The 19,633-nt window shown below is 43.6% G+C and overlaps 1 protein-coding gene across 1 annotated transcript; it reads right to left on the bottom strand.

Moving 5' to 3' along the window:
• Nucleotides 1–1,162: 1,162 nt before the first annotated feature.
• On the bottom strand, nt 1,163–3,310 carry DEFB129 (defensin beta 129). The gene is made up of 2 exons (XM_045832671.1): nt 3,253–3,310; nt 1,163–1,608 (listed from the first exon to the last, which is right to left on the bottom strand). The coding sequence occupies exons 1-2, from the start codon at nt 3,308–3,310 to the stop codon at nt 1,163–1,165; spliced, it is 504 nt and encodes a 167-aa protein (XP_045688627.1).
• Between the last annotated feature and the right edge of the window lie 16,323 nt (nt 3,311–19,633).

Below are 19,633 nucleotides of genomic sequence, written 5' to 3'. Positions count from 1 at the left end.
AGAGAATTTTTTTTGTTTCTGCTCCTCCCTCCTGCATACACCCCCTAAAAAATCCTTACAGGGTAACGTTTTGCCAGTGTGGAATAGATGAAACAAAAAATGGCAAAAGCACTAAAAGACATCAAAATTGACGAGTTCAAAAACTGTTTTGAGCAGTGGAAAAAAATATTTTGATACGTGTATTGCATCAAATGGAGAGTACTTGGAAGATGACTGAGCTTTAAACATGTAAGAACAAATACACAATTTTTTATAAATAAATTCTGGGGTTTTTTTGGATCCCCTCTCATAGTTCTCAAACTTTTACAATTTTAATGTGGCAGTTCATGTTCATAACTAATATTTTTAAAGTGGTTCTAAACTGGAAGTCGGACCATTATAGGTGATGTGAATAGTAGAGAGAAGGTCTTCTAATAAGTTAGGGTTCCCCTCAAACACGCATTTCTCCCCCAACCCTGCCCTCTTTTCTTCCCTGCCAGACAAGCAGCAACATCAGCATTCTGTGTGGGATTAGCCTGCCACCTGTCAGGAAGTGGGAAGGATTCAGCTTCATACATAGTTTCTTTAAAATAATAATAATAATAGCAATAATAATAATAAACATAAACACTGTATGAGAGCTATAAGTCCATGTTACAAAGGCAGATTCAGCCCTGGCTGATGTGGCTCAGTGGATTGAGTGCCGGCCTGCAAACTGAAGGGTCTCCAGTTCGATTCCTGGTCAGGGCACATGCCTGGGTTGTGAGCTGGGTCCCTGGTGGGGGGCATACCTGTGAGGGGCAGCTGATCGATGTTTCTCTCCCTCTGTCTCCCTGTTTCTCTCTCCCTTCCCCTTTCTCTAAGAATAAATAAGTAAAATCTTAAAAAGAAAAAGGCAGATTCAGTGCTGCAGTCACCAGTGCTGGTGTTTTCTCCGGGCATGTAAACTAGAATTCTGCTCCTCTGCAGCCCTGTCTGCCATGTGAAGCTCCTGCGAGAATGGTACCGGTACATAAACTGTAGGCACTTCAGCAGGATCTATTGAATGGCGCATGACAGCAGAAACAGTTCTATGTCTTATTTAATAGAAAGCAAAGATAGAGAGGAACTTGGTGTTTTAAGGGAAAGACCCACATCCCCACCCATCTGTTTCCTCCAGCTCCATTTGCAGTGTTGGCAGCATCTAGGGTGGTGGTGATGGTTGGGGGGAGTCAGTGGCTGACCCTTGGCACTTTTTGGTGTTGCCCTTGGTAGGAGTGGCAGGGCGTGTAATCTCTCCCGAGGCCATGGGGTTGGTGCTGGCAGAGTTCCCAGCACTGGCACTTGAGATGCTGATGGCGTTGAGATGACGTTTGGCAACAGGGCTTTTGACTTGGGGGGAGAGAGATAAACTATGATATTTTGTTTGGATTGCAGCGCTAGAAAGCTTGGTAATGTTTATCGGTCTGGGGATGTCTTCTTTAAGTGCTTGGAGCAGCTCATTTTGCAGGTAGGTATTTATCAGTCGAACTGTTTTTAGTCCAACACAGCATTTTTTCTTTTTGCATTTCTGCATCTCTCTTTCATCCACAGAACACTGGTCTTTGCATCGCCCAAAACCCATTAAACATCTTTTCCAGCCGAAGAGCTCTGCACAAAGAAAAGAGAAAACCGCTGGGTTAAGGTTAATAACTAGGCATGATCTGAAAGCTGTTGGAGGGACCGGATAGAGTAAGGAGGGGTCTGTCGACACTAAGTCTTAATTAAGGACAGTGTTTAGGGAAGTCGATGGAAGCCCACTGCAGACCAAGAGAGTCTCTGTACACCAGTGGAACGCACAGTAAATCTCTCCAGTTTCCCTTCATTGAGTTACTTTAAAAATCTAGGGCACGTAGGGGAAAGAAGAAAAGGGAACCCAGTTATTTGCTTCTGGATGGGATGTTCAACCTCCGACTCAGCATCTTAGACACTTCCAGGGAGGGCATCACTCTCTCTCCATGGTCCTAGGGGAAAAGTAAAATCTACCAAGAAGAGTAAAATCTGCCATAAAACTCATGCGAGAAAGAATTTCAAGAGAGGATCAATAGGACTTCGGGAGTGCTGACATCTTGCCAAACCCAGTGGTTCTGACCCCGCCCTTCTTGGGAACGGCTTCCCCTGGGGCTCCTGGGTGCTCTGCCGTTGGCAGCCTCCCTGGGCTCTCTGTCCTTGGGAGGTGGTTTCACACCCATCGCCTCACCCTCATCGCTGTCCGTGCAACCCCCACTTCGCTGTCTCGCTCTCGCTCTCAACGCTCTGCTCGGTTTCTACCTCATTTTCACCTGCCAGATGCTTTTTTCCATCCCAGTGTCTCACCTTTGTTTTTTCTGAATCGAAGTTTTTTTTTTCTCTCATCTTAACAATTCAGCTGATCATGTTCACATACATTTCAACATTGGTCCTCAACCAAAGGTAAGCCAGTAACATTCCTCTATCGCAAACAGCTACGTGGATTGACCCCGTTAGACTCACGTGGAATCTGAGGCTCACCGTGGCTGAGAGACTGCATCCAAGGTGACAGTCGCGCTTGCTTATGTGGCTCCCCTTCTCTTAGGGTCCCCAGACAAAAACATCAGAAGCATCTTTGACTCTTTCCCTGCCCTAACCCCTTGCCAGTTGTTCCCAATGTCTGGATGATTCTTGTATTTGGAAACGGGTCGCATTGCTTCCCTCTTCTAGAAACAACGGCTGATCCTCTGGTTCGGCCCTTTGCCACAGTGTATTCCTAGATGCTCTTATGGGTAATTTGTGTGTTTCCAAGACAAAAAGTGCTGAGAGAAGGGATAAAATTCTGAAAAAAAGTTGAGATGGAGAACATAGACCTGTTCATTGGATCTTAGAAGATTTCTTTTTTTTGAGCATGAGGTGAGGGACTTCCTCCTTGCTGGTGACAGGAACCTTTGCGTCAAGAGGGGGTTTAAATTAGAAATAGAGCAGAAATGAGCGAGACTTAGGCCGATTCCCAGCTGACAGCTCTGTAGAGGGTAAGAAGGCAGCTCTATATGTTGGGTAGTTTCCGAGCACACAGAAACGCCCTGATTTTGCCAGAGCTAGCTCCCAGCGCGTCCCCATCAGACACAGTCTGGGTTTAGGGCCCGTGGGGAGGCTTGGGGAACGGCGCACGGCTGGTGCGACAGGAAGACTCTTCCTTTGGGCAACTCATCTTTCAGCATCTCTTGGGGTTCCCCTTGTCATGGACAACCAAGTCTCTGCTTTCTCACACCAACCCCTCTAAAACCCAGGATTTCACATTACCTGTGTTCACCTGGTACTGTAGCATGAGGCTGGCGAAGATAGGAACAAGGAGCTTCATGGCTGGGTACCAGAGAAGAGGGCCCGGATCTGGGTTGACGGTCTCTAGGCTGGGTTGAGCTCCAGCCTTTATGGGCCTCTACATGGCCTTAGGCCACAAGCAGCGAAGGGCATCCAAAGCACACAGGAGCTGTGTTTTCTCTGGTTCTGTTTGAGAACAGCCTTTTCTGAACGCTCCATGCAACCCATTTCCTGCTCTTGATCCTGAGGAAGATACAAGATATAAGATACGAAAGTGCAGGCCCTTTGTATCTCTCCTTCTTAAAGTTTGAGCAGAGGGGCAATAATGAATTAGCTTCCTTATAAGTCAGCTAATTCTGCCTGAGGCATGCAGGGTGTGTGAATCAGAAGAGCAGAAGTTGCTATAACCCTGGACCCCTGTCTTTTCCCCATACTGATGTCTTCAGAGTCCAGCAAGGCTACTAAATCAACATAAGAACTCAGTACGCATTGGTTAAATGAGCATGTAGGAAGCATCTCTTAGCATAACTTTAACTTACAATATTTTTTGAGATATAATGGACATGTAGCATTATATGAATTTCAAGTGCAACAAAATAATGATGCAATATTTGTGTAGATTGTAAAATGATCACGATGTGTAGTTACCAGCCATCACCACACAAGTTACATTTGTTTTAAGATTTACTCTCCAAGCAACTTGCAAATAAACCATACAATATTGTCCATTGTAGTCACCGTGCTGTGTGTGACACCCACAGAGCTTATTTATGGTAAGGGCATTATGTCTGGGCATTATATCTGGGCATTATGGAAAAATGCCCAGAAGTGGAATTTCTGGATTATGTGGTAGTTATATTCGTAGTTTTTGGAGGAGCCTCCATACTGTTTTGTAAGTGGCTGCACCAGTCTGCATTCCCACCAACAGTGCACAAGGGTTCCCGTTTCTCCACATCCTCGCCAACACTTGTCACTTCTTGTTTTTTTGATTATAGACATTTGAACAGGGGTGAGGTCATATTTCACTGTGTTTTCATTTGCATTTCTCCGACAGTCAGTGATGTTGAGCACCTTCTGGCCATCTGTGTTCTTCTTTGGAAGAAAGTATCTGTTTAGATCTTCTGTCCATTTTAATTGGATTTTGCTTCTTGCTATTGAGTTGTGTGAGTTCTTTATCTATTTTCAGATATCATCTTATCAGATATTTGATTTGCAAATATTTCCCCCCATTCAGCAGGTTGCCTTCTCATTTTGTTGATGGTTTCCTTTGCTGTGGACACAGCTTTTCCTTTTAATGAGCGTCACAGAGTTGTGATCACAAAGTCTGTATCTTTTTGAGATTGGCTTCTTCCACACAGTAATATGTATTTACATTTTCTCCATGTCTTTTAATGGCTTGATAGCTCATTTTTTAAAAAAGAGTTTACTTATTTATTTACTTTTAGAGAGAGGGGAAGGGAAGGAGAAAGAGAGAGAGAGAAATATCAGTTGTGTGGTTGCCTCTCACATGCCCCTACTGGGGACCTTGGCCTGCAACCCAGGCATGTGCCCTGGCTGGGAATCGAACCTGTGACCCTTTGATTTGCAGGACAGCACTCACTCCACTGAGCCACACCAGCCAGGGCAATAGCTCATTTCTTTTTAGTACTGAATAATATCCCATTGTCTGGATGTACCACAGTTAAGTTATTCATCTATCTACTGAAGTACATTGTGGTTGTTTCCACACTTTGGCAATTACAAATAAAGCTGCTTTAGCCCTGGCTGGTATGGCTCAGTGGGGTGAGCACTGGCCCATGAATCAAAGGGTCTCTGGTTTGTATGTAGCTGTCCAGATCTCCCAACACCATTTGTTGAAGAGGCTATTTTTACTCCATTTTATGCTGTTGCCCCCCTTCCTGAATATTAATTGATCATACAGACATGGGTTTATTTCTGGGCTCTCTATTCTGTTCCATTGATCTATGTGTCTGTTGTCATACCAGTACCAGACTGTTTTGATTACAGTGGCCTTGTAATACAGTTTGACATCAGGTATTGTGATCCCTCCTACTTTGTTCTTCTTTCTCAAAATTGCTGAGGCTCTTCAGGGTTGTTTATGGTTCCATATAAATTTTGGAAATGTATGTTCTTTATCTATGAAACGTGTCATTAGTATTTTAATAGGGATTGCACTGAATCTGTAAATTGCTTTGGGTAGTATGAACTTATCCTTCTCGTCATGTATTGTCATCCTGACTTTGTTTAGTTGTCTCTTTGTGTTTGCTTATACTTCACTGAACTTCTTTAAGAGGTTGATTCTGAAATCTGTGTCTGTCAGTTTGTAGATCTCCATTTTTTTAGGGTCAGTTATTGAGCTTTATTAGTTTCTTTTTTCCCTGACTCTTTGTGATCCTTGTCTCTTTGCACTGGTGTCTATGCATTTGAGGAAACAGTCACCTATTCTAATCTTTATAGGTTCACTTTCGAATGGAAAGACCTTTCTAGGTCAGCCTAGCCTGAGGTCCCAGATGGGCTAGCTTGTACCACTCAGGGGCAGGTGTGACTTGCCGAGAGGTCTCTGGTTGGGTGGGGCTGCTGCCTGTGCTGTGACCTTGGGTAATGCTTCTGGCTGGGCTCCTCAGTCAGGTCTGGATGTTGGTTGGGCTCCATGGTCAGCACAGCTGCTGAGTGGGCTCTGCAGGCAACTGGGGCTGTTGGCTGGACTCTGCAGTTGGCCAGGGCTGCTGGTTGGGCTCCAAGGTCAGGCAGGGCCAGTTGCTGCACTCACTGGTTGGGTGTGAATACAGCCTGGGCATCCTGACAGGGCACTGCTGCTGGTTGGACGCCAGTCGGGCAGGGCTGCTGGCTAGACCCTGCAGTCAGCTATGGTTGGGTGAGGTTGCAGTCCGTGTCCCCGGCCAAGTGGTGCTTCTAGCTAGATTCTATGTTTAGGCGAGGCTGGAGGCTGTGCTCCATAGTTTGATGGGGCCACTGGCTCAGTTCTGCAATTGGCCAGAGCTGCAGGCTGGGCTCTGGGCTTAGTTGGGGCTGCGGGCTTTGCTCCCTGGTGGAGTCATTGGCTGTGCTCTCATTGGACAGGGTCACCGACTGTGCTCCACGATCAGGCAGGGCCACAATTTGTGCTGACAACTGGGCTGGACCATTGACTGAGGACCCCAGCCAGACAGAAATGCTGACTGTGCTCCCTGGCCAAAGGGGCTGCCGACTTTGTTTCATGGGTGGGAGGAGCCACTGACTGGCCTCTCTGACCAAGGACACTGACTGGGACGTGGTTCCACTGCCAAGATCCACTGCCTGGTTACTGTGAGCCCTGTTCCCTTCTTTGTCCCAGTTGCCTCTGTGTGGTCTAGGTTTGTCAATTCCCCTGGGTTCTCCAAGACAGAAGTGGGCCTCCAGGGAGTGCCCCAGAAATGCTGGGGAAGCTGAATGTCTGCCTCAGGTTCTCTTTTCTCCACTGGAGGAATCGTAGTCCCACGGGATCCCTCTTGGTGTGGTGCTGGGCTGGCCTGGGAAGAGGCACTGTGGTCAAAGTGAACCTGCCTCTCTTACCCTTCAAATGCAGATTTTTTTTTCTCCAAGTGGGTGCTTCAGCCTCACTCCCAGGTTCTGGAATTTTCTTTAAAAATTTTTTTTTAAAATTATATTTTATTGATTATGCTATTACAGTCATCCTGAACCCCCCCCCCACCCCCGCCCCTGCATCTGTATCCAGCAGCTCACACTCCCTCAGGCAATTCCCCGGCCATTGTTTATGTCCATGGGTCATAGGTATAAGTTCTTTGGCTACTCCATTTCCTGTACTGTACTTTACATCCCCATGGCTGTTCTGTAACTACTTATTCATACTTCTTAATCCCCTCATCACCCATTCTCCATACCCTCCTTCCATCAGACAGCCATCAAAACATTCTCTTTGTCCATAATTCTGTCTCTGTTCTTGTTTGCTTAGTTATTTTTTAGGATTCAGTTTTGATAAGTATTTTTTTTGTCATTTTATTGTTCATAGTTTTGACCTTCTTTTCTTTAATAAGTCCCTTTAATGTTTCATATAACAAGGGTTTGGTGATGATGAACTCCTTTAGTTTTCTCTTGTCTGGGAAGCTTTTTATCTGCCCTTCCATTCTAAATGATTCTAAATGATATCTTTGCTGGGTAGAGCAATCTTGACCATAGGTCTCTGCTTTTCATGACTTTGAATATGTCTTGCCAATCTATTCTAGCCTGCAAAGTTTATTTTTTTTGAGAATTCAGCTGATAGTCTTATGGGAACTCCTCTGTAGTTAACTAACTGCTCTTCTCTTGCTGCTTTTAAGATTCTCTCTTTATCTTTAACCTTTGGCATTTTCATTATGATGTGTCTTGGAGTGGTCCTCTTTGCATCCATCTTATTTGGGACTCTGTGCTTCCTGGACTTGCATGTCTATTTCTTTCACCAAATTAGGGAAGTTTTCCTTCATTATTTTTTCAAATAGATTTCTAATTCCTTGCTTTTTCTCTTCTTCTTCTGGCAACCCTATGCAGTGAATGTTGGACTTCTTGAAATTGTCCCAGAGGCTGCTTATACTATCCTAATTTTTTTGGATTCTTTTTTCTTCTTGTTGTTTTGATTGGTTGTTTTTTGCTTCCTTATGTTCCAAATCATTGATTTGATTCTTGGCTTCATCCACTCTACTGTTGTTTCCCTGTAAATTGTTCTTTATTTCAATTAGTGTATCCTTTGTTTCTGACTGGATCTTCTTTATGCTGCTGAGGTCCTCACTAAGTTTCTTGAGCATCCTTATAACCAGTGTTTTGAACTTGGCATCTGATAAATTGCTTATATCCATTTTGTTTAGTGCTTTTTTCTGGAGTTTTGACCTGTTTCTTCATTTGGGCCATGTTTCTTTGTCTCCTCATTTTGGCAGCCTCCCTGTGTTTGTTTCTATGCATTAGGTAGAGCTGCTATGACTCTGTGTCTTGGTGGTGTGACCTAATGTAGTAGGTGTCCTGTAGAGTCCAGTGGCACAGCCTCCCCTATCACCCAAGCTGGGTGCTCTAGGTGCACCCTTCATGTGGACTGAGTACACCCTCCTCTTGAAGTTGAGCCTTGGTGGCTGTTGGCAGATCAATGGGAGGGATTTACCCAGGCCAGTCAGCTGCAAGGATTGGCTGTGACCACTGACCACTAACCCCTGCCCTCTGGAGGATCAGCTGTGCAGGGGCAGGGTGGTGGTGCTCTGATGTGGTCTGTAGCTGTTCACTGGGTGCATTGGCCCTGGGGTTTCTCAGGTGGTGCAGCCCAAGGTCAGCCTCCACCTGTGTTTTATCTGGAGCCACCCTGCCTGAGCTATAAAGCAATCTGAGATGGCTGCTACTTGTGCTGGGCTTGGAGATTCCCAGGTGAAGCCAAGTTGTGAATCTAGGCTTCCCTGTGCTGCTAGTGCCCAGCTTGGGGCTCACTGAGCCCAGCTGTTGCTTGTTTGAGAGGATTTAGGAAGTTGTGAAGCAGGAGCCAACACCAGCCATTCACATGGAAAAGTAGCTTGGGTGGGCCCATAAATTGGGTGGGGTGGAGTCTCTGGGATTTCCAAGGTGGGTCAAACAGTGTTAGCCAGGTTGACAGAATCTCAGATAGGGCACCAGCTCTCCAGCTTTGTTTTGGGAGGGTTTAGGAACGGGACAATGGCCTCTGCTCTCCTTGATTCCAAGACACCTCAGCCTCTCCCTGCATGCCACTGGTGCCCCTCAAGCTGCTACCCCATTGCTGGAGTTCAGAGGGAGTGAGACTGAGTAGGTGAGTCTGTGTGTGGGTTCTTTTAGAGGAACTGCTTGGGGCTCCAGAAGTTTCTTCTACCGACCGAGTGCCTGATAGTTTTTGCAGCCAGAAGTTGTGGTGACTTACCTTCCTGGCACTGGAACCCTGGGCTGGGGGACCTGGTGTGGGACTGGGAACTCCTCACTCCTGAGATATTCCTCCCAATTTTTTATCTACCACACATGGGTGAGGGGCCAGCCTGTTTCTTGTCTCCACCCCTCTTACCACCGTGGATGAATGTGGTTTCTTTAATTTTGTAGTTGTCAGACTTCCATTCAATTCATTTTCTGACAGTTCCGAGTGGTGGTTGTTCTATACTTTAGTCGTAATTTTGATGTGGTTGTGCGAAGAGGGGAGCCAAGTTCGTCTTGCTGCCATCTTGACAGGAAGTCCTGGAATTTTCATAAATGTATCTCGTCTGTGGATTGTTGCTAACTTGTATTCCTGTGAGGAGGGCTAGATCCAGGGGCCTCCTGTTCCACCATCCTACTTACTTCAACAGCAGAATTGCATCTCGGGGCTATCACTGTGGTTGCAACGTGGAGACTGAATCTGAGTGAGTTCACAGGAATGACAGCAGGGCAGGAGAGGATGGAAGGGCTTCGAGTAGGGAGAATATTCAGAACGATTGTGTGTAAGGTATGAAGGAAGGGCCATAGAAATGCTGTTCAATTTTCCTTTAATACTGTCCTTCCCAGCTCCCGTCGCAAACTAACTCCTATTTGTCTCTCAAGTGTTTGCTTAATTGTAATTTCCAAAGCAAAATTCTTGAAACCCTAGACTACTGTTGATCCCTTTATTTTAAGCTCATACTCATTTATTTCATTCATTAGGTATTTACTGAGCATGAGTCATGGTCTGGAAACTGTCTCAGGGGCTGGCAATGTGGCGATGCACACCACAGGCCGTTCCTGCCCCCATGGAGCTTGTGTTAAGTGGTTTTATGGAAATGAGCAAAACTGCTTGTGTTAAGTGTTTTTAGGAAATGAGCAAAACCGCTTACCATTCCTCACTGAGCTTTCTGTTGAAGGAGGCATGTAGGGAATCAACTGGCTGCTGCCCAGGGCTCTGAAAAAATCAGATATAACAAATTTAGATGCCTCTATTCTGCACAATTGTGTGACATTGTCCAGTGTCGGGATTGGCCTTTTCCTAGGTGAGTGCATAAAATGAAAGTGTTTGGGTTGTTGGGTGTTGACGAAGGAGTAGCTGAAGTGATGAATCATGGTGTTGAGGCTGACAAAGCAAAGCGAAGAAGGGCCTGATTGACACGTTGAATGTGCTTGAGTCAAGGGAGTATAGGTCTTGGTAATAATTTGAAGAGAGAAGCTGTTTCATGGCAAAAAATGAGGGAGCTGCAGATGTGTGCGGGTGTGGTCAGAGAAGGCGAAGTCGGGCAGAATGTTCAGTTCAGCTTCCGCAGCTGATGCATTAATGAGACCCTGGAAAAGTCATTTGGTGCTTCTCAGCCTCACATACCTACTATTAAAAATGCTGGCAAAAAACCCCACAAAACTGTGGCATATCCAAACAATGGCATACTAATCAACAATTGAAAAAGGAACAACTAATACATGCAACAACATGGATGAATCTCAAAATAACACTGCTGATGAAAGAAGCCACACAGCTGTGGAGTGCAGCTGTGTGGTTCCGTTTATATAGAACTAGAAAATGCAAACTAGTCTCTAGGGAGAAAGTACAGACCACTTGCTGGCCGGAGGGCTGGGGTGGGGCGGGGACAGACTGCAAAGGGGCGTGAGGAGTAGTTCCATGGGAATGTTCTATACCTTGGTTATGGTGGTGGCTTTATGTGTGTATACAACTGCCAACCTTATGAAACTGTACACTTTAAATTGATGCAGTGTATTGTTTATAAATTATACCCAAATAAAATAGATCTTTTTAAGCCCCCCAAAAGTGTCAGTAAGGACACCAAACCCAAAGTGTTAAAAGTGTGGTATTGAGTGGAAGGGCTCAGCGCGCGGTTGGTGTCCACAGAGAGCTGGCCGACCTGCACTTAACACCGCCTTGCCTTCCGCTTTTATTTCCTCTGGTTCCTATTTTTGGAGTCCTAGCAGGGTTACTATCCCATGGGGGGAAAAAGGAGTAAAAAAATTGTCCTGGAAAAGACAGGTGAAGGAACTAAAACACAAAAGGCCTCAGAAGGAAGGCTTAGCAGCGAGGTCAGTTCCTTCGTCCGGGTTCTGTGACTCTAGGCTGGTTTCCGTGATCAAGGCATTCCAGTGTGGAAGGTACAATGACCCCTTTAGGGAGCTTCTAATAACCCCTCTGCCTGATCAGACAGATCCAAACTCCTCATGCCTGTGACTTATCTCCCCTGCTAATAGGCCCTCACCTCAGGCACAGCGTGGGATAGGCAACCGCGTGTGTTCACACAGTTGTGCCATAGCCTGGAGGGCAAAGCCCTGGGAGAGATTTCCCCACATCCCTCCAGCAAATGCAGTGCAACATGTCTTATTGCGTGTTACTGAGAACACACACAGGTAGCGGTGGGGAGGCTGCAGAGTAATATGCTCTGTCCGTAACTCCCCAGATGAGAAAACTGTATGTGTAAGTGTCAGAAACATGATGGATTAATTTATAAAACTATGCAACAGCAGCATAAACAGTGGAATATAAGTAACAGTTCTATTTGTTTTGGATGATTTTTTTTTGCATTGCAGTAGCAGATATAAAGAAAACGTAACCTGTTAATACAGTACAAGCTACACTGGCATTTTAACTGTGGCTCTCCAAACAGGTAGAGTCCCGATGGCCTAGCCACACAATTATGTTTTCATTTGGAATCTTGAATTACTTTGGTACAAAAATGTCTTTTCTTGTTGAATGCTTGGTTGTATCCAACAGAAATTGTTGTGCTTTTTTCTTGGTGATTATTTGTGAAACAGCAAAGACAGTTTACTCTTGCGTATCTTGTGGCACCTGTTCCCTTCTGTAATTGACACTGACATTCAGTTTCAGCGGCCTGTACCTTTCAGCTCCTCCTCTGTTTTCAGGATTCTACCCTTGTGCTCACTACCAACAGCTTTCCCCTCAAACATGTGGTATGCAATTGTCACTTGGAAGCGGTTGCCAATGTCCCATTCCCTGTCGTCGAAGTGTGGTCCCGTGTTCCATTGTTCTTACCAATGGAATGTGAGGTGAAGTGATTATCACTTCTGGGGACAGGCTTTTAATAATGAGATAGGATTTCCCTATGTTTCCATATATTTGCACCCACAGTCTGGACCGCGTCTATCTGTTTACGAGAGAAACATCAAGCAAGTGTCTGGAGCTGCTAGGATCAAGGCCCCCTTGCAGTGGGAGATGGGGACCCAGGTTGGAAAGCTTTGATGTCTATGGCGATGGCTGCTGCAAAGTGAGATTCTTAAAACGCTCCCTGCAGTGGAGCTAATGTGAGCCCAGTCCCTGTGCTGCCGCACGTGATAATCATCCTTGTAAGGATGGGTCAGCAGAGACTCTTGTGCTAGATAACAGAACAGCGTAAAGCATTTCACATCTACAAAATGCTGTGTGGTGATCCACCAGCACATCGGGAGCAGAGGAACGTCCTAGAGCACCCTCTAGAGGACTCCTGGGGTGTTTCACCCTGCTTCTTGGAGGAGGAATCCATTTTCTTTTTACTGTAGAATAGATCTTATTTTCCTAAGTGGTGTAGCCAGCATGTTTGCCTTCCACTTTCTAGAAGTGTATCCTTCTAGATTAGTTTAGTTTAATTTTTGCATAAAATGGTATAGTACTTTGCCGTGTAAAAACCGAAATAGATTATATGTAAAACTACTTAAAAAAGAAAAAGGAAAGAAAGAATCCCTGTGGTTGCTTCAGCACTCAACTGAAGGCAGGGAGGCCGGGAGGAGAGGTCTGCAAACAGGCGGAGGTGACGCAAGATGAGCCAGGGAGGACAAAGTGGAGGCGGAGGGTGGGCACTGTGTGGGAAATCCCGGGCGACTAGGAGAGGGAAGAGCTGAGGATGGAACTTCCAGGTGTCTGGTTCAGTCACCAGTGTTCGTGGTAGGGACACAGCCCCCTCTGATGGTCATCTGTGATGCCCTTCCTTCTTTTGGGAGAAGCTGTCTTTTCATCTGATACCGTTTCCCTGTAGCCTAATGAGTCCCCTTGAATATTTATTGTAGCTTAGGTTTGCTGGTGATGACCACCTTACTTTTCTTGTGTCTAGTGATATATTTCAGTTTCAGTCTTGAATGGTATTTTTACTAGACATAGATTCTGAGTTGACTGTTATTCTTTTCTTTCCGTGCTTTAGATACACTGTCCCACTCTTTTCTTGTCCTAGGTTTCTAAAGGGAATTTAGCTCCTAATCAGATTGTTACTCCTTGTACACAAGATGTTATTTCTTTTCTTGCTGGTGTCAAGATTTTCTCTTTATCATTAGATTACAACATTTTGACTCTGATGTGTCTTGGTGTGGGCTTCTTGGTGTTTATGCTGCTTGATTAGAATCTTGTATCTGCAAATTTTTATCTTTCATCAAATTAGGAAAATTTCAGCCATTATATCTTAAATTTTTTTTCTGCTTCATTCTTTCTCTCTCTTACTGTTGACATTTCAGTTACATATATGCTCCATTGTTCAGTATTATCCAACAGGTCTGTGAGCTTGTTTGTTATTTAACAAATATTTTTCTGTTTTTCACTTTGGACAATTTCTATCGATCTCCCTTCAAGTTCACTTCTCTCTCTCATATCTATACAGCTAGATACGGGATGTTAGATCCACCCAGGAATGTTTTAGAAATTGAATTTTTAATTCTAACATTTCATTTGGTTCTTTTTTGATTGTTTCTAATTTCTTTCTGCGGAGACGTCTCATTTCTTGGCTGAGATTTTTATTCATTGATAACATGTTTTTGTTTTGCTTAGTTAGTTCTAATAATTGCTTCAAACTCCTTGTCTATTGGTTCTAATGCCAGGTTTTCTCATGGTTTCTCATGGTTTCCACCAAGTTTATTTTCTCTTGAGAATGTGTTCCATTTTTAAAATTATTCATTTCCTATGAAATTTTGGATTGCATTCTATGCATTACGATTATAAATTGTGGATATTTTGCATTGTTATTTTTCTCCAGTGAGTATTTCCCTGTTATTTCAGCAGTAATTTTCCTGGCTGGACTTGCGCCACAAACTCTGTTTCTTGTGCAGCAGCTCTGGCCTCGTCAGATCTCTTCCCCTTCCCTCTCCCTCTCCCCGTCTTTCTCGCTAATGTCCATTGAAGATGAATGGAGAAATTTACTACTTAGTAATAAAAGGGAATGCATTATTGATACGCAACATAGATTCAACACAGCAGAACAGAAGCAGGTTCACATATACAGAGAACATGTGGACGGTTGCCAGATGGGAGGGTGGCTGGGGGCATGGGTGAAAAAGGTGAGAGGACTAAGAAGTACAGATTGGTTGTTACAAAATAGTCACGGGGATTTAAAGCACAGCATAGGGAATATAGTCAATAATGTTGTGATAACTACATATGGTGTCAGATGGGTATGAGATTTTGGGAGGGTGATCATTATAGAATGTCTAATCACTGGGGTGTACACCTGAAACTAATATAATATTGTATGTCAGCTGTAATTGAAAAATAAGATGTTAAAAAAAGATGAATCAAAATAATCATATTGAGTTCAAGAGGCCATACTAAAAAGAAGTATATACTGTACAACTTTACTTATGTAAAATTCTATCCAGTGAGTGGATGGGCATGTTGGGAGAGAGGAGTTACAGAGCAGCAGGGGGAGACTTTTTAGGATGATGGAGAGTTCATGACCTTAGTTGCGGTGATGGTTTCACAAATGTATATATATGTCATACTGACAACTTTGTGTGTTTCAGAGCAGTGCAGTTAATTATGTCAGTTGTGCTTTATTTTAACAAAGCTCTTAAAAAAAAAAAAAAAACAGACCACTAGCACTACCAGCAGCAACCACAAACAGAACTCGGAGCATTCGATTTTCCTGAGAGGTACTTCAAAGTCTGGTTTTGAAAAGATGTACATGGTTGTACAATCAGGCCAGCTTCCTCCTTTATTTTGTTTCCATTTATTAGTTTTCCTCTAACCAGTCCTCTTAGAGTATTTTTTTGTTGTGAATTTTAGGCTGCTTAGTTTTTTTTGGCATAAGATATGTATTTCTTATCTTCAAGTAAGATGTCCGTAATGCAGACGTACAGTGCCTGGTGTAATGTGCACGTACATGGTGCCCAGTAAATATCCTTTTATTTGTAACACTCCCAGGGTTATGATAGGTGGGAGATTTCAGTAAAAGAATAGCATTCTTAATTAATGGTGGCCCAATATTTCAAAAGGGTCAATATTTCAAAAGCTATTTGGAATATTGTCTTTCTTTTTTTCCCTCTTCTTTTTGGAACTTGCCCCATTTTTTTTCTGAAATATTTTAAGGTAAATCACAAACAACGTGATACTTCATTCCTACATATCCCAGTAAACATTTTTGAAAAATAAGAGTACTTTTCAACATAATATAATCACACTTATCAAAATTACATTTATTAACATTTCTTTAATAGCATTTACTACCAAGTCTATTTTCAAATACCAATGACCCCAAAGAAGAGTTTTGTTTTTGTTTTTTACAACTACTTGTTCAAACTAAGATTTACACCAGGACCAGTCAATTAAGAACTTTCTCTTAACATAACATTTGCTTGGCACAGGTGTGTTAAGGGTGTGGTTGGTACAACTTGCCTCTCCATTGAAGTAATTTTTAATTTCAAAATATAATATTGTATATACAAATTTATTAAGAGTTACCTACACAGGGTAAAATCTATAATAGCCTCAGTTCTTTTGAATTTTTAAAGGTTTCCTTGATATTAGAGAATTTCTTTGTTATTATTTTAAAATCTCTAGATGTCCCTGGACCATGCAGAACAATTACGGAATTGTGATGTTAATAATTTCTGGGGTGCTACCTTGAAGTTTTGGAATGTTTATGTCTGTGTTTTCTTATTGTTCAAGTAAAATTCTCTCCATTTGGGGTAGCGGGGAATGGAATGTTTGCATAGCTAGTTAGTGGATTTGCCTTGGCCACTAGGTGGCACTTGAAATCCTGAGTACCTGAATTTGCCCAATGGAAGACTCCGAAAACTGGGGCTGGCCATCCGAGGGGGTTGGGGTCGAAGAAAAGGGGAAGCAAGCATGACTGTAGTGGGTTTTACAAGGGCTGCAGGGATTTGGAACAGAATATTCAAGTGGGAGAGATATTCCCGATATCTTCTGTTGTCTCTTGGTAAAAAGAAGAGAATGAATTAAAACCACAATTTTGGCTAACCCAGAAATTCATCTCTATACTTTCTGAGATATATCGATGTTATTGCTCCAACAATTTTACCATTATCTGTCACTGTTGTTTTAGATCTAAAATGACCAGAAGTAACTCTACGTGAGGTATGATGTTGTCGTATTCTGTCGAGCCTTTAGCTACATACGTCGTTTTCTCTCAATATTGTATGTAGATGTGTTTTCAAAATAACATTTTTATACCAAAATTATTTTGCTAGAAAAAATTTTTCCTTCATTCTTCTGAACATCCGAGGGTGTGTGTGGGGGCCCTCTGGGAACACAGGTTTTCCTCCTTGGTGACTGGCTGTGTGTTGGCCTAGAGATACCTCTGATCTGTCTGGGATGTCCTATCAAGGCCGACAGGTATCTCTGGTTTAGATTTTAAAACATTGGGAAACTCTCGGAGAAAACTCCCTGCAGCTGAGTTATCACAGGGTTTCCTCCCTGGCCTGGAAGATGCCAGCTGTCCTGTGTGAACAACGTGTCAGCTCCGGTTCGGGAGCCGGCTGCCAAAGTCGGTCCTTTCGGGCAGCGCAGGCTTTCTCCAGACCTCGTGGCTCCGCCCTGGGATTATTCTGAGGCGACTGTGGGGTGTGCTGACCCTTTGACATGAGGATGAATATCGTACCAGTTTCCTGTGGCTGCCCTTACCAATCACACCAAATTTAGTGGCTTAAAACAGCACAAATGAACCATCCTACAGTTCTGACGGTTATAAATTGGGGTTTCCCTGGGCTAAAAGCAAGGTGTCCACTGGCTGTGCTCTCTCTGGAGGTGCTAGGGGAACTTTCTCCTTGTCTCTTTCTCCTTGTCCAGCTTCTAGAGGATTGCATTCTTTGGTTCACAGTCCTTTCCTCCATGGGGACAGCCAGCCAGTAGCACTGTCAAATCTTTCTCTGACCCTGACCCTCCCATCCCCTCCTTCCGTAGTTATTGGAGTGTTGGGCCCGCCCAGATAATCTCAAATCATCTCATTGTGTTAAAGTCAGCTGATTAGCAACCTTAATCCTGTCTACAGCCTTGACTCTCCCTTGCTGTTATAATGTGACTTAATGAATGAATATCATCAGGCTCTGGGGGTCTGAAGGGGGACACCTTTAGGGGTCCGTCATTCTGCCCACCATGAATATTATTAACACACTTTGTTTTTCTGCCTTTGGAGCTGGACCGACACTGTACAGGTAGCACATGTGTTGCTACTGTTGTGAACTTCTATTGTTGAGGGAGAAGGAGGGAAGTTGTTAGCTGAGATGGGCTTGGGCTCAAGCAGGTAGAGGCTGAAACACGAAGGCATCTGGCGTGTTGTCTGTGTGTGGGCAGCGGGGTCCCTTCATGCTTACCTTTAACTAGGGTCCGAAGTCCAAGAACGTGCAGCCCACCCAGCTCTGAGCACACCTGCCACAGGGGCCCGCACGTGATTTTCTCTTCAACAGAATCATTCTTAGTCACCCAAGACTCTTTGAGCTTAACTTAAAAAAAAAAATCACTTTAAGTTTTTCAAATCCTTAATTATTTCTGGAGACCTGTTCTGACCACGTCTAAGTCCAATATGCTGAAAGCACATCCACTAATTATGAATTAACCCTTTATTTCCCATTACCAACAGAGGATCTTGCTCTTTTACTGTGTGTCCCACTGGCCCCTGGAGAAAATTCTCGTTTTGGCATGTATCAAGGCCACTGGTGCGCCTCTTCTATTTTAGATCCATCTCTCATGGTGTTATTTAACTATGAAACATGATACAAAGAAATAAAAGTTTCGCCTCATTTTGCTTTTAAAGAAGGATCTGGAAAAAAAAAAAAGAAGAAGGATCTGAAACGCTGCAGCAGGGAGACACAATGAGGACATTGTTCGTTTTAAATCCTGTAACCGTTTGGTGGCTCCCGAAAGAAAAAGGGAGAGCAACCGTCACATGGCCCACTCACAGCGAATTCACTTAGGTTTCTTCTGTGTGAGCAAACACAGTGTATGAGCCAATATTAACTCACATCCTGTGCATTTTTATGTTTTTGTGGGGCGTTTTAAAATTACTGTCCAGCCCTGGCTGGTGTGGCTCAGTGGGTTGGGCGCTGGCCTTCAAACTAAACAGTCATCGGTTCAATTCCCAGTCAGGGCACATGCCTGGGTTGCAGGCCAGGTCCTTGGTTGGGGGCGCGCAAGAGGCAACCACACATTGATGTTTCTCTCCCTTTCTTTCTCCTGTCCCCTTTCTCTAAAAATAAATAAATAAGATGTTTTTTAAAAAATTTAAAAAATTGTCTAAACACAAAGATAGAGGTCCAAAGGTGTATTCCCTAAAATATAAGGCAATATTCCTAGTGTATGTGGGTCTCAGGAATGCAGTGCAATGAAAAGGAACAGTAGTGTGTAGCCAATTATGACCCTAACTGGATTAAAAGCAGATTCTCTCAAAAGGAACATTATATTTCTGATTTATATCCACCTTCTGAAAGAGGTGCTTCCCGTTTCGTTACTATGGTGTCATTTGCCTGCTTTCTACAAGGTCGTCCTTCATTCTCTCACTGATTCGTGAACATTCTTTATATCCCATGGCTATACAATGCATTTATAAATTTTATTCTACTCTAATATCTTTTAATCTTATACTAGCTCTCACCTTCTCTTGCATGAATTTTGTTATGAGAATGTTGTACATTTTATGTAGTCAAATCTGTCACTTTATAAAGTTTCATCCTCTTCTGTCATCAGTATTAGCTTATTTCCTTTATTATCTTTATTGCTTACTATCAGCTTTATAGCTTATTATCTTTATTGCTCATTTAAATCCTTCTCTTCTTTATTGTTTATTTTCCGGAAACTGTCTGGTGCTACATGTACTTAGGCATCAAGGCAGACAGTGGAGGCAGCTGATACAGGGCCCCTCTGCGCTGGTGCGCACCTGCTTTGCCAACGGGCCTCAAACTGGAGGGATGAGTGTGGACTGTGTGTGTGTGTGTGTGTGTGTGTGTGTGGTGTGTGTTCAGGGAGTGTTTGTTGACTAACAGACTTTATTTTAAACTGCGTGTCTGAAAAGCAAGCAAGCTCATTTTACTTTCTTTATCTTATCTCTTGCCCAATTGTCAAAATAAATTACTTTGGGAGCAGAACATTTAGAAGGCTGAACCCCAAAGTGTTAACAGAGAGTGGTGAGATTATGAGTGGTTTCTGCTTTCTCCTATTTGTTTTTCTGTGTGTCTGATTTTTTTTTCTAGCATGACATGTTAA

Source organism: Phyllostomus hastatus, unplaced genomic scaffold (genome assembly GCF_019186645.2).
Source record: "Phyllostomus hastatus isolate PE091 unplaced genomic scaffold, TTU_PhHast_1.1 phas_contig_17, whole genome shotgun sequence".
Taxonomy (NCBI): Eukaryota; Metazoa; Chordata; class Mammalia; order Chiroptera; family Phyllostomidae; genus Phyllostomus; species Phyllostomus hastatus.
The sequence above is the reverse complement of the archived record's forward strand: the minus strand, read 5'-3'. Positions and strand labels throughout refer to the sequence as shown.